This window comes from Monodelphis domestica, chromosome 3 (assembly GCF_027887165.1).
Source record: "Monodelphis domestica isolate mMonDom1 chromosome 3, mMonDom1.pri, whole genome shotgun sequence".
NCBI lineage: Eukaryota > Metazoa > Chordata > Mammalia > Didelphimorphia > Didelphidae > Monodelphis > Monodelphis domestica.
Window position 1 is genome coordinate 110,752,721 of NC_077229.1, and position 14,522 is coordinate 110,767,242.

At 38.7% G+C, this 14,522-nt stretch overlaps 1 protein-coding gene across 7 annotated transcripts in view; it reads left to right on the forward strand.

Moving 5' to 3' along the window:
* LOC100032777 (maestro heat-like repeat family member 5) overlaps positions 1–14,522 on the forward strand; it is a 121,710-nt gene that overhangs the window by 66,462 nt on the left and 40,726 nt on the right. For all 7 annotated transcript variants that reach the window (XM_056822991.1, XM_056822986.1, XM_056822993.1 and 4 more), the window contains 3 exons: positions 3,718–3,867; positions 10,885–11,039; positions 13,460–13,610. In XM_056822991.1, the coding sequence (XP_056678969.1) occupies positions 3,718–3,867; positions 10,885–11,039; positions 13,460–13,610 (456 nt within the window). The remainder of the gene's footprint in view (positions 1–3,717; positions 3,868–10,884; positions 11,040–13,459; positions 13,611–14,522) is intronic.

Below are 14,522 nucleotides of genomic sequence, written 5' to 3' on the forward strand. Positions count from 1 at the left end.
ATAGCACGAAGAGTCTGGAAATAGGCATTTCATGAAAACACTGGTATAATCTATATCAGGTTGAGGGGAGGAAATCTTAATAGCAAAAGTGTCAGAAAACAATTGTCAAAAATTGTTTCTACATGTAATTTTAAAAAATTTTAAAGTAAAAAAAATGAACATTCATTAAAAGAAAGATAACTTGGCAATAGATTCTTCTTTTTTACTTTTTTTTAAACCCTTAGCTTTCATCTTAGAATTAATACTGTGTTTGAATACAGTGGTAAGGGCTAAACAATGAGTGTTAACTGACTTGCCCAGGGTCACATAGCTAAGGTGTCTGGGGCCAGATTTGAACATAGGACCTCCTGGATCTAAGCCTGGATGTCAATCCATTGAGCCATTTTGCTGTCCCAGGAGGTTCTAATAGAGTACTTGAGATCTATGGGATTCAACTTTTTCCCTGTGGTTTGAATTAAGGCAAAGGATTCATGATGATCTATTTTGCAGATGACACAAAACTAGGAGGGGGAGAATAACTCAGGAGATCATTGCATTGTCGATTTAGACCAGGAAGGGAATGGACTTCAAGATGATCATGAAGCCCAGCAACCTCATTTTAGTGGGAAAGGAACTAAAATTTTTGAGTCAAGGGAACTAATTTAGCTCTTCTAATTAACTGTGTGACCCTGGGCAAGTGGTTTAACCCTTCTGGGCCTTCAACTTCCAAATATCTCAAAATTCAGTGGCAATATGAATCCAAGTTCCCTATGACTCTATGAACAGTTGTAGGCACAAGGAGATAGGACTCAGAGGAAGCACCTACTATGTTCCAAACTCTGTACTAAGTGCATTAAGTCTCCTTTGATCCTCACAACAACCCTGGGAGGAAGGTGCTACTATTATCCCCATTTTACTGTTGAGAAAACTGAGGTAGAGAGATGTTTTCCCCTTGTTTTTTAAATGAGTCCCCCTGGGTCACATAGCTAGTAAGAACTTAAGGCCAGATTTGAACTCATCTTCCTGACTCCAAGTCCTTTATCCACTGTGTTACTTAGTTTTGGGACACACAACTGCTGTTTCTAATCCTTGAGAGTCCAGAAGTCAAGTCTCTTGCCATCTGCCCACACAGATAGATCCTTAAGGAGGTCATGGATTTAAATATGGTCTCAGATGCATGACCCTGGGCAAGTCCTTTAACTCCCACTGCCTAGCCCTTACCACTCTTCTGCCTTAGAACCAATATCCACTATTGATTCTAAGACAGAAGGTAAGGATTTTAAAAAAATAATAGTCCATTTAAGAAATGATGAGAGGGAACTAAATCAAACTATGGTGGTGGCTGTATAAAGGTAAAGAAAGGGAAGATAGGAGAGGTGTTAGGAATCAACAAGGTTCAACAAATGGACAACAGATATGGAGAGTGGAGGCTCCTGGATGACTCTGAGTTTTCCTTTCTAGGTGACCATAATGAGGATGGCATCATTGAAAGAAGTAGGGATGTTAAGGGGGCAGCTGAGTTTAAGGAGAAAGATGAATGTGAGATCTCATTGAGACATAACTAGGAGATGTCTAGCAGTATTTGATAATGATAGACCTGAGCTCAGGACTGAAAAAAGGACTGAATGTGTGGATTTAGGAGTTACCTGCATTGAAAGGATTTTTGAAACCATGGGTGCTACACCTATGCCTCGAGAATGGTGTCAACCCAGCAAAAGGACTGAAGAGGAGGAGAAGGAAGAGGAGGAGGAGGAAGATGAGGAGAAGGAGGAGAAGGAAAGGGAGGAGGAGGAGGAAGAAGAAGAGAAGGGAGGAGTAAAAAGAGAAGAGAAGGAAGAAGAAGAGGAGAAGGAAGAGAAGGAGGAGGAAGAGGAGGAGGAGGAAGAGAAGAAGCAGAAGGAGAAACAGAGAGAAGACAGAGAGAACATCATGAAAAACCCAGAGAAGCAAGGATACCTAGTGGTGGTCAGTGATGTAAAATGCCACATAAAGATTGAGAAGGATCAGAAAAGGGCAGTGGATTTAGTCATTAAGAAATCATTGGTGAAGGCAGTTGATGACTCAATAGATAGAGTACCAAGCTTTGAGTTTTTGGAGGTCTTGGGTTCATGTGTAGCTTTAGATATTTCCTAGCTCTGTGACCCTGGGCAAGTCACTTAAACCTTGATTGTCGACACCTCTTACCACTCTTCTGTTTGAAATGGATATTTGTTTCATTTCTAAAACAGAAGGTAAAAGAAGAGGTTTTTTGTTTTTTAAGTAATTGGTGAACTTTGAGATTTTTCAATTGAGCAGTAGAATCACTGGTGGCAATATTAAACACAAATTTAGACAGACAGCTCACCGCTCCATGAACAGAAACCCTGTACCACTTTGAGTCAAGTTTCAGATAGTGACCCTGAACAAATCACTAACTCTCAAAGCCTCCATTTCCTCATCTGTAAAATGGGGATTAAAAAAAAGTACCTTAACTCCCAGAGTTGTTGTTGTAAGGATGAACTGAGATCATATTTGCAAGTCACTTTGCAAACTTTGAAACCTTCTAGTACAATATAAATAGTATTATTATTATTACAACTTCTAGAAAGTTTTATCTTTGGCTAGATATTCATTTATCTGGTCCCCAATTTCCTTATCTAGAAGATAAAAATAATCATATCTATTCTGACTTCCTCAAAAATTAAATGAGATAATATTGGGGAGCCATATGGATATGAATAGTCATCTAGATTTATAAATGCCCTGCAAATATAAGAAATGATCACTTTCTTTTTTGCACATGATCATTTTATTTGTTTTTTTTTTATTTTTATTAATCAATTCATTGATTGATTACATTAAAATTCCCAGATATCTCCTTCTCTCCAATCCCTCCTCTTCCTGCACTAGAAAAGGCATCATTTGACAAAGAAAAAATATATATGTGAGTATGTATATAGTGTATATATACACATATATATATGTGTATATATATATATATATATATATACACATATATATAACTATGCTTCTATTTATCAGTTCATTGTCTGAAGGGAGATATTCATAAGTTATTCTCCAATATTTTCTGTAGCCACATTGTTATTTCTTTATCAAAAAACTATTCATATTTTTGACCATTTATCAATTGGGTAATGGCTCATATTGTCATAGATTTGACAAAATTATCTACATATTTGAGCTATATCTCAAATATGACCCCTATACAGGAAGCCTCTTTATCCCAATTTTCTTTTTTTCCTTCCAATCTTGGCTATATTGCTTTTATTTATACAAATCCTTTTTAATTTAATGTAATTAAAATTATCCATTTTACATCTCACAATGCTCTCTATTTCTTGTTTATTAATAAATTCTTCTCCTATCCATAAATCTGACCTGTTCTAATTTGTTTCTGACATTCCCCCTTTATGTCTAGATCACATAGCCATTTTTATCTCATCTTGGTGAATGGTGTAAGGTATTAGTCTATACCTAGTTTCTGCCAAACTGCTGTCCAGGTTTCCCAACCATTTTTAAAAAATGATCATTTTCCAATCAACCCAGGAAATCATCCTAGAAAAAGTGGGATTTCAGGTATGAGCTAGATGACTAAGGGGAATTAGTGAAAAGGGACAGAGAGAATCCAAAAGGATAATCAGGAAAGACATTAGACTTTAGGGGGACTAAGCATTGGAACTCATAGGGCCAGAGTGGTTAGTGGCCCCAGGATAACTTTTCTCTCTTTGTCTGATGTAGGCATTTGTGAAGCATTTCTCTCTGCCTCAGATGAAAGACCTCATTTCTACAGTGCTGGATTGTCTAAAGAGTACTTTGGATTTCCAAATAGAAACTGCAGGGGAGATGCTCACTGTCATCCTAGAAGATTTTGGCCCTCGAATGGATTCGGTATGAATGTTTGTGGAGTAAAGACTTGGATGAGGGGGGGGAGCAGGGTGAAACCATAGAGTCTAGAGTTTCCTTCTCCAGGAAGAGGGACATAGACTATATATACCCTAAATGAGAAAGTGCCCAAATGAATGGGATGGGCTGGTTTGAAGGAGGTGGTACCATTAAGAGCCCAGGATTTAGAATTTAGAGTCAAGAGGGTCTGAGTTCAGATTTGAGCTTTATTACTTGTTACCTGTGTGACCTTGGGCAAGTCAATTTCTCTGTGGGTCTATAAAATCAGGAGGTTGTTTTTCTAAGGTCCCATCTGGATATAAAGCTCTGGATATAAAGCCTACCATCCTTTCGATGAATACTCAGGGGTACACAAACTCCACCAAAATAAGTCCCAGGACACTAGACTGGCTTTTCCAAGGGACTCCAGTCAATTGCTTGTTGTCCCGGTGGAAAAATACAGTTTACTGACCAGTTAAGCATTGACTTAAGACCTGAGATTAATTATTTTAATCATCAATATTATTTATTATTTGTTTTCAGTATTAATAATTTCAAAATATTTATTAACAGTAATTATTCAATAAATCAACTGATCAGTTTAAGCATTTTAGAAGTGCCTACTATGTGCTAGGCATTGGAAACACAAATAATCTCTGCCTTCACGGGACTGTGCTCAGATCCACACTAAGCTATTATGAAAGGAGGCAGAAGGTAAAATTGAATGTCCTGTTGTGGGGTAGAGATTGAGGGACTTTAAGCTATAGAGTGTCTCAAAGAACAGAGAACTAAGTCTAGACTGGAGTAATCAGGGAAAATGTGGAGAAAACCAGAACTCTGGCAGGAAGATCACAAGCCAGATAATAAGAGCTAGCCTCTATATAGCACTTTAAGATTTGCAAAGGTCTTTAAGTTTGTTCATTTATTTAGCCTTAGAACAACTCTGTGAAGTAGACACTATTGTTGTTAGCCTTATTTAACAGATGAGGAAACTGAGGCATAGGATGGCTAAGTGACTTGCCTAGGATCACATACATAGCTTGTATGTGTCTGAAGCTGGATTTGATTTTGGGTCTTCCTGATTATGTCCTGAATGATCTTCCCTATGTCACCTAACTGCCTAATACAATCCTTCTTCCCTTCCTCTTCCACTAACTCCCATCTAGATTTTCTTCATTTTCTCTAAATTAAAATTACTTTTTATGACAAAATACCTAGCTTCTGAAATTCAATTCAATACTCTTAAGTATTAGTTCAGCTGAGCATAATTACTTCTCTGATTACAAGAGTAATCAGAGATGTGCAGAAACCAAGAGCCTATAAGAATAATAGCTAGCATTTATATAGCACTTTAAGGTTTATGAATACTTGCATTCTCAAATTCAATTTAATACTGTTTATTAGCTCTGTAGAATATAAGGAGTACTAGATGTGAATCCTGAGGGACCTAAGTTTAAGTCTAAGCATAGTTATAATTACATTTGTGACCTTGAGAAAGTCATTTTCATTCTGTGGTTCTCAATTTCCAATATCTCTTCTAACTCTTGATTTATGAGTCAGGATCCCTTTAGGTCCTTTCTAAAAAGCTCATATAAATTCAATTCAACTTAATTCCAAAAACATTTGCAAAGTTCCTACTAAGTAAGCTCTGGTTATTGTACTTCATACTCAAAGACCACCAAAATGGCATCTCTGTGTTGGGGTCAATGTACAGGATGCTGAACTGTGTCTGATCAAACTAATTAAAGGCTAAGGGGAAATGGCAGGGTGTGGCCACAGGAAAAGACACAGATACAGGTTTAAGGCAACAGTGGAAGAATTCTCCAAGCTGGAAGAGAGGGACCTTCAAAAGGGCTGAAATCCTCTCCATAAGAGGGGATTTAGAACATCCCTGACAGTCATCCAGCTTCTGCTGAGGACCCTTTCTAAAACTTTCCTTTGGGGACAATTATAATTGTTAGGGAATATTTCCTATTGAAAACTAAAATCTGCCTCTCCAAATTCTCCTAATTGCTTCCAGTTACCTCTGGGGTCAAGTATTGAATCTCTCTTCCCCATGACAATTGTTCAATGTCTAAAAAGAAGAAGTATGCTTGTTGTAAATCTTCTCCAGGTCAAATATCCCCATTTCCATTACCTATCTTCACAAAGCCGAATTTCAAGTTCCCTCGATTCAATTCAGGGCAACTAGATGCATGTATGAGAAAAAAAAACTCATAAAGTAAATAAAGTGAAAGATAGAATGCTTTGATCTGTAAACGGACTCCAACAGTTTTCATCATGAATCTCTTTGGGTTATCTTGGAAACTTGCACTGTTGATAAAAGTTTAGTTCTTCAAGTTAATCATCATACAATATTTCTGTTACTGTATACAGTGTTTTCCTGGTTCTGCTCATGTCATTTTGCATCACTTTATATAGGTCTTCCCATTTTTTCTGAACTTATTCTGTATGTCACTTCTTATGCTGCAATAATATCCCATTACAGCCATATACCATAACTTGTTTGGCCATTCCCGTAAGCTTATGGACAATTCCCCCTACTTTCCAATACTTTGACAAAGAAAAAAACTGGTATTAATATTTGTGTGCAGTTAGATCCTTTTCTCCTAATTCTGACTGCTTTAGGACATAGAATCAATAGTGATATTGCTGGATCAAAGTGTATGCACAGTTTTATGGACGTTCAGGTGTAGTTCCAGATTGCTTCCCAAATGCTTGTATCTATTCACAGTTGCACATAGAATGTATTAGTTTCCCAGTTTTCCCACATCTCCAACATTTATCATTTTCCTTTTTAGTCATATTAGCCAGTGTGAGAAGTGTGAGGTGATATCTCAGAAATGTTTTAATTTGCATTTCTCTCTTTAATAGATGATGTGAGGAATTTTTTGCATATAACTATAGATAGTTTTAATTTCTTCTTCTGAGAACTTTCTGTTCAAATCCTTTGACTATCAGTTGGGAAATTCTTTGTATTCTTATAAATTTGACTCAGTTCTCTATATGTCTGAGAAACTAAGCCTTTGTTAGAGACATTTGATATACATATTTTCCCCAGTGTTTTGTTTCCCTTCTAATCTTTGCTGCATCAGTTTTGTTTATACAAAAAAAAATTTATGTAATCAAACTCATCTACTCCATTTCTTGTAATGTTCTCTATATGGTGTCTGGTCATAAATTCTTCTCTTATCCATAAGTCTGACCATGTTCCCCATACTTTCTTTAAGGTATCACCCTTTATTTCTATCAAAAATTCATTTTGACTTTATCTTGGCATGAAATGTTGGTCTATATCTAGTTTCTGCCACACTGTTTTCCAGTTTTCCCAGTAGGTTATTTTTCCAAATAGTAACTTCTTTCCCCAAAGGCTTGAATCTTTGGATTTATCAAATACTAGATCCCTATGATCACTTACTACCATGTGCTGATTACCTAACCTATTCTATTGATCCACTACTCTATCTCCTAGGCAATACCAGATTGTGTAGAAGATTACCACTTTATAATACAGTTTGAGACCTGATACAGCTAGGATTCTTTCCTTTGTATTAATTCCTTCCATATTTTTTATCTTTTGTTCTTCCAGATGAATTTTGCTATTGTTTTATATAACTCCATAAAATAATGTTGGAGTAGTTTTATGGCTCTGAAAAGGAAAATTAATTTAGGTAGAATTGACATTTCACACTTTATCTCTTCTTAATACAGCCCTTCACTCCTTACCTTCTGTCCACTTCTGGCAGCTTGGCAGAAGGATATTTCCCTAAAACCAAAAATTCCAGGAAATTTGGGGAACATGAAGTAAAACGTGATGTATCTTGACATAGACATTCCCACTCCACCAGGTCTCTGTGGTAATGCCCTTGAAGGGAGAGGTTATATTTTTATAAAACTTAAATTCATATGCTTGTGACTTCAACCTTTGTTCCTATTTCTGCTCCATGAACCTAAGAAGCGCAAATCTAATCCCTCTTCCACGTGACAAAATCTCTTGGGTTCCTCTTCAGATCTAAATCTATGACCCTATAGTCCCTGGAAATATTTAAAGACAGTTATGTCTCCCCTAAGATGTCTTCTTCTTATTAATAAACACCCTCAGTTCTTTTTTTTAAACCCTTACCTTCTGTCTTGGAGTCAATACTGTGTATTGGTTCCAAGACAGAAGAGTGGTAAGGGTTAGGCAATGGGGGTCAAGTGACTTGCCCAGGGTCACACAGCTGGGAAGTGTCTGAGGCCAGATTTTAACCTAGGACCTTCCATCTCTAGGTCTGGCTCTCAATCCACTGAGCTACCCAGCTGCCCCCCCCCCAGTTCTTTTAATCAGTCTCTTGGGGCATGAACTTGAGTAGCCATCACTAGCTTGACTGGCCTCTTCTATCTATTCTATAAAAACTGTCATGTGTGCATTGGTGGGAGAGTGAGGTTTGAGGGTGGATTTTTTTCATAACAAAAAAAGAATCTCGTACAGTTTTAAAAAATTGGAAATTTCTATCCCATAGAACATGGTGATCCTATAATGCTTTGAAGTAGACTCTCTCCTTTTCCTGGAATATTTTCCCTTCTCATGTTTTAGATATCTTTAGTTCCATTAGTTGTTCAATTGGAATATAACCTCCAATAAGGGATCTTTTCTGATTCTTCCCTATCCTCCTTGTGAATTGTTAGAACTTGGAAATCATTTCATATTTACTTTGTAGGTATTTTCCATTAGCCTATAGCTATGTATTCCTAACCAAGTCACTATATATACTTATGAATCAAGCTATGTATATATGCCAAGTAGAATGGGATTTCATTGTTGTGTTCTATCTGTGGGAAATCTAGCTGACATAGTAAATAAAGTGCTAGGATTGGAATCAGCCAGTGTTGTCTTCCTGGGTTCATCTGGCTTCAGACACTCACTAGCCATATAACCCTGAGCAAGTCACTTAACCCCCATTGCCTAGCCCTTACTGCTCTTCTGTCTTAGAACCAAAACACATATTGATTCTAATATTGAAGGAAGAATGAGAGAGAGAGAGAGAGAGAGAGAGAAAGAAAGAAGGAGAGAGAAAGAAAGAAAGAAAGAAAGAAAGAAAGAGAAAGAGAGAGAGAGGGAAGGAAGGCAGGAAGGAAGGCAGGAAGGAAGGCAGAAAGGCAGGAAGGAAGGCAGAAAGGCAGGAAGGAAGGCAGGAAGGAAGGCAGGAAAGAAAGAAAGAAAGAAAGAAAGAAAGAAAGAAAGAAAGAAAGAAAGAAAGAAAGAAAGAAAGAAAGAAAGAAAGAAAGAAAGAAAGAAAGAAAGAAAGAAAGAAAGAAAGAAAGAAAGAAAGAGAGAGAGAGAGAGAGAGAGAGAGAGAGAGAAAGAAAGAAAGAAAGAAAGAAAGAAAGAAAGAAAGAAAGAAAGAAAGAAAGAAAGAAAGAAAGAAAGAAAGAAAGAAAGAAAGAAAGAAAGAAAGAAAGAAAGAAAGAAAGAAAGAAAGAAAGAAAGAAAGAAAGAAAGAAAGAGAGAAAGAAAGAAAGAGAGAAAGAGAGAGAGGGAAAGAGAGAGAGGGAAAGAAAGAAAGAGAGAGAGGGAAAGAAAGAAAGAGAGAGAGAGGGAAAGAAAGAAAGAGAGAAAGAGGGAAGGAAAGAAGGAAGGAAGGAAGGAAAGAAGGAAGGAAGGAAGGAAGGAAGGAAGGAAGGAAGGAAGGAAGGAAGGAAGGAAGGAAGGAAGGAAGGAAGGAAGGAAGGAAGGAAGGAAGGAAGGAAGGAAGGAAGGAAGGAAGGAAGGAAGGAGAACAAAGCCATGCTTCTTGCCTTGAAATATCTGAAGGGCTCTCACATGAAAGGGTGATTTCACTTGTTCTGTTTGACCCTAAAGAGCAGAGCCAAGCCCAATGGCAGAAGTTGTAAATTTAGGCTCATGGTCAGGAAAAATTCCTAATAATTAGAGCTGTCCAATGGTGGAATGCACTGCCCTAGAAGCTGGTGGGTTTTCCTCTTAGGAAATCTTCAAGCAAGGGTAGACGACCATTCACCTAGTATATAGTCCAAAATATTTTAACTAGATTAGACAGCAGCTAAAGTCCCTCCAAACTAAAATTCTGTAATTTTGTGAAATTCTCATTGAACTGAATTTTCTACTTTTGCTAATGGTACCATCATAGAGGCAGCAAGTTGACCCAGTGTCTAGACCCAGTGTCAAGGAGTCAAGAAGACTCAAGTTCAAATTCATCTCAAATAATTATTAGTGTTGAACCTAGCTTCCTCCTGTGTAAAATGAAGAAAAGAATATCAGCTATTTCCAGGTTTGTGGTGAGGATCAAATGAAACAATGTTTGTAAAGCTCTGAGCTTAGTGCTTGGCACATATTAGACAATAAATGTAGGTAGGTGGCACATAGAATAGAGAACTGGACATGGAGTCAGAAAGACCTGAGTTCAAAGCCTGGGCAAGTCACTTTAACCCAGTTTGCCTCAGTTTCCTCATCTGTAAAATGAGAGTTAAAGAAAGAAATGGTAAATATTCCAGTATCTTTGCCCAGAAAAATCTAATTGGGGTCCCAAAAACTCAGACATGACTTGAAACAACTAAACATAAATGACATTAACATTAGCTAAATGACACAGTGGGTAGTGTGCAAAGCCTGGAGTCAGGAAGACTCATCTTCCTATGTTCAAATCTGGCCTCAAACACTTATTGTTTGATTCTGGACAAGTCACTTAACCTTGTTTGCCTCAGTCTCCTGAGCTATAAAAATGTGCTGGAGAAAGAAATGGCAAGCCCCTCCAATATCTTTGCCAAGAAAGACCCCAAATGGAGTCATAAAGTCAGGCATAACTGGAAATAATTAAACAAGAACAATAAATTAAACAAGAACAAAAAATAAACAAGGGAGGTTCCCCTTCCCCGACCATTCCCTCCAATCTTCACTAACCATCCATGTTCAAAACCATCTGTTGTCTTTGACACCTAAACCCACTATATCCATCCAGTCTCCAAGTCTTTTCACTTCTGTCTTTGCCATGTCTTTTTTTTTTCTTCTTCTTTTTCTTATCCCAGATTGCAGACATCGCCCGGATCCTCTATGGCCATCTCACTGCCATTGAAACAGTACTTGCCAAGAAAAAAGTTCTGAAGGGCATCGCTTTGCTGTCTAGGTTCCACACCCAGGAACTAGTGGAATCTTTTCTGGAGTATTCTCTCCCACTGGAACGGTACAATGGGGGGGGGGGCACCTCAGGGATCCCAGCCTTCAGCAGGGCTGTGGAGCTGGCTACATTTGCATGGTAGTAGTATTCATAAATCAGAAATGTGATCCTATCAGGATGTGTGGCTGTCCAACAGAATAATTGTATGGCCTGGCAAGGTATTTCCCCTCTCACCCCTCAGTTTCTCCATCTGGAAAATGGGACTAATAATCCTTGTGCCACCTCCCTCCCAGTTGTTATTGAAAGGAAGGTGCTTATAAAACTTAAACAACACTAGAAAAGGAGGTTTTTAATATGAATAAAAAAGCCAATGTAAGATAGATACCATCTTCTTTAGTGCTCCCAGCCTCCCCCTTCCCAGTTCTATGATGTCACCTTTCACCACACTCTCCAGAGTCTTCTGCTAGAGGCTAAGAGGGATTCCCAGAAAAGTACAATACACCGTCCCTACTCTCAAGGGACTCTCAGTTGAGTGCAGAAGGCAAGATTCTGGCATTTAAATCAGGCTAATACTATGGAACCTGGCATGTGGGGCCTTTTCCATTGTATAGATTCTAAAAGTGCTGAAAGAATAATATTAATAATCCCTTTTGTTTTTATACCACACGTTTTCAAAGTAGTTTCTTTACAACAGCTCTTCAAAGTAGGGATGTAGATATAACTGCTCCCATTTGACAGCTAGGGAGTACTGATGCTTAGAGAAAGTACTCTAGATCAAGGGTTCATTGAACCAGAGATGGAAGGAATTTTAAAGATCATCTAGCTCACTGCCCTTATTAACACATGAGGAAGTCCCAGCCAGAGAGGAAAAGACAGTGTCCAACCTAGGATATGAACTCAGCACTGTACTATAAACCATGGTAGGAGAAAAGTTAAAAGGGAAACGGGGAAGAGAAAAGGATCTCGGTAGTCAGGGAAGGTTGCCTGGAGGAGAGTGGCACTTGATTTGGATCTGAAAATATGGGGTAGGATCTGTCTGGGTCTAGAAGTTGAGTGGGGAGGGCATTCCAGATTGCAAAAATCAAATATACAAAGACTCTAACATTGAGCCAAGAATCAGGACCAAGGCTAGTTGGTTGCAGAAGAAATCTGAATTGAATTGTATTTGTTCAAGGGACAATAAGGACACCACATGGTTTGGTATTGGGAAGTAGCAGCAGCTAAGCCTGGAAGGGTTGAGGGTTGGTGGGGATGAACTTAGTTTCAGAAGGACCTAGAATGCCAAGTTCAGACATGATCCTGTATGTTGGCGGCCCCAACCCTTCCATGGGGAAATGTACTCAATAACACATTTATGACTATATAAATAGTCTGTCATTTGTTTCTTGAAGTTTCAATATCATTGGGAAGTGGAGAAGGGGGATAGTGAGGGGATAGCCTTCTTGTTGAGCTTTTTGCATTTGAACAACAGATCTCAAACCATTGTTTGGAGGAAGGGAGCTTCCCTAGGCACTGGGACATCTTTGAAAGTTACAGTATGTCTTGGGCAAAACAAGGCTAGTCAGTCCCAAAGTCACAGAATTTAACAGAGGAGGATTACAAGGCTAAGGTCAAAGACCTTGAAAGCAACATAATGTAGTTGAAAAGAATGTGCTGGTTTTGAAGTCAAAGGATCTGAGTTCAAATGCCATTTTAACTGTGTGACCTTGGATGAATCCCCTGACCTCTCTGAGCCTCAACTTATCTGTAAAATGAGGACAGTGGAATAAATGGGTCTCTCTGGTCACTTATGGATTTCTGGCTTTGGTCATTGAGCCATGAACCAAATAAGAGTAAAGACACACTGGCCAAGGACAGGAAATCTTCTCGTCCCATCCCAGGGTTCTGGGGCTCCTCATCTCTCAAATGAGGCAATTGGGTTAAATACTCAGAATTCCTTCTGGTTTGGAACCCTGGGATCCATTGGTTTAGTGGAGCAGCAGGTTAGACTTGGAATTAAGAAGATCTGAGTTCAAAGTTTTGGGTTGGATGTAGGAAAAAGCACCACCACCCACCCTCACCTTCAAAGACTTTTATGTTAGACTAGAGGGAAGGGAATAGAGTATAGAATAAATTTAAGTTTACAAGAAGTCTTTCTGCCTGGGGCCCCAATGAGGGTCTTCTGATTAAGAATATGCATCAAGAGGAGCAGCTAGGTAGCACTGTAAATAAAACACTAGGCCTTGAGTCAAGGAGGACCTGGGTTCAAATCTTCTTAGTTGTGTGACCCTGGGCAAGTCACTTAACCCTGATTGCCCCATCCTTGCCACTTTTCTGTCCCAGAATTGATACTACGATAGAGGGGAAATTTTTCAACTATATATGTGTGTGTGTGTGTGTGTGTGTGTGTGTGTGTGTGTGTGTGTGTGTGTGTGTGTGTGTCAAGGGCTAAGCCAAACAAAAATAATTTATTGCCACCTTCCCTGATTCTTACACATTTTGAGCAGCGATGCCATCAACCTTTGGAGGGCCATGGGTTCAGAGAAAATGATCGCCGCCAGAATACTCCATTTACTGCTCAACAAGCTACAGGAGAGGCCGATTCCAGGGGATAACAACTGGTCCAAGGACAATATTAACTACTTGGATTCACTGGCTGTAAGTTGTAAATGAAGAATCCTCACAGGGTCCCTTACACTGACAGGCATCATTCAATCAATAAACATCTATTAAGGACCTACTAAGTGCCAAGTACTGGGCTAAGTACTAAAATACAAAAAAAAGAGGTAAAAGACATTCCTTACCCTCAAAGAGCTTACAGTGGAACAGGGGAGATACATGTAAACAACTAGAGAGAAAGCAGGGGGCCATTTGGAATCTCTCTCCCTCTTACCATCTTTATGAAGCAAAGACAAGACCTGTAATCATCCTGGTGGCAACCTAGAATTAAATGGCTTTTGGGGAGAAAGTGTGGAAAATGTCAATGGTTCTGGAAACAGAGCACCTGGGTTCCACTCCCATCTCTAACATTTACTAACCTGTATGGCTCTAGCAACTTTTTGGGGCCTCAGTTTCCTCTTTTATAAAATGAAGGGGTTAGACTAGATGACCTCAGAATCAGAGAAAATCCCCACATTAGGAATTAGTGATTCTAGATTCCAAAACGGACTTTCTACTGACAACCTGTGTGACTGCTGACAAGTCATTGACTCCTCAACTCTCAAACGAAGCAGTGGTGTGATCTCCATGTCCCTTATGACTTGGAATCCTGAGATGCATTGGTTTTTATGCAATAGTGAATAGAAGGTTAGACTTGAAATATGGAAGATCTGAATTCAGGTCCTCCCTCAGAAAATTATTAGCTGAGTAACAAGCTAGGCGCGTCAGTTGATAAACATTGATTAAATGTCTACTCAACCCAGGCACTGGGGTTACAAGGAAAAGTAAGAGAGAGTCCCTACTCTTTAAGAGATCACAGATTAATGGAGGGACAAAACATGCAAACCACTACATATAAATAAGATGTAGTTAGAATAAATTAGAGATAGAATAGAAGAAGATACCAATAGA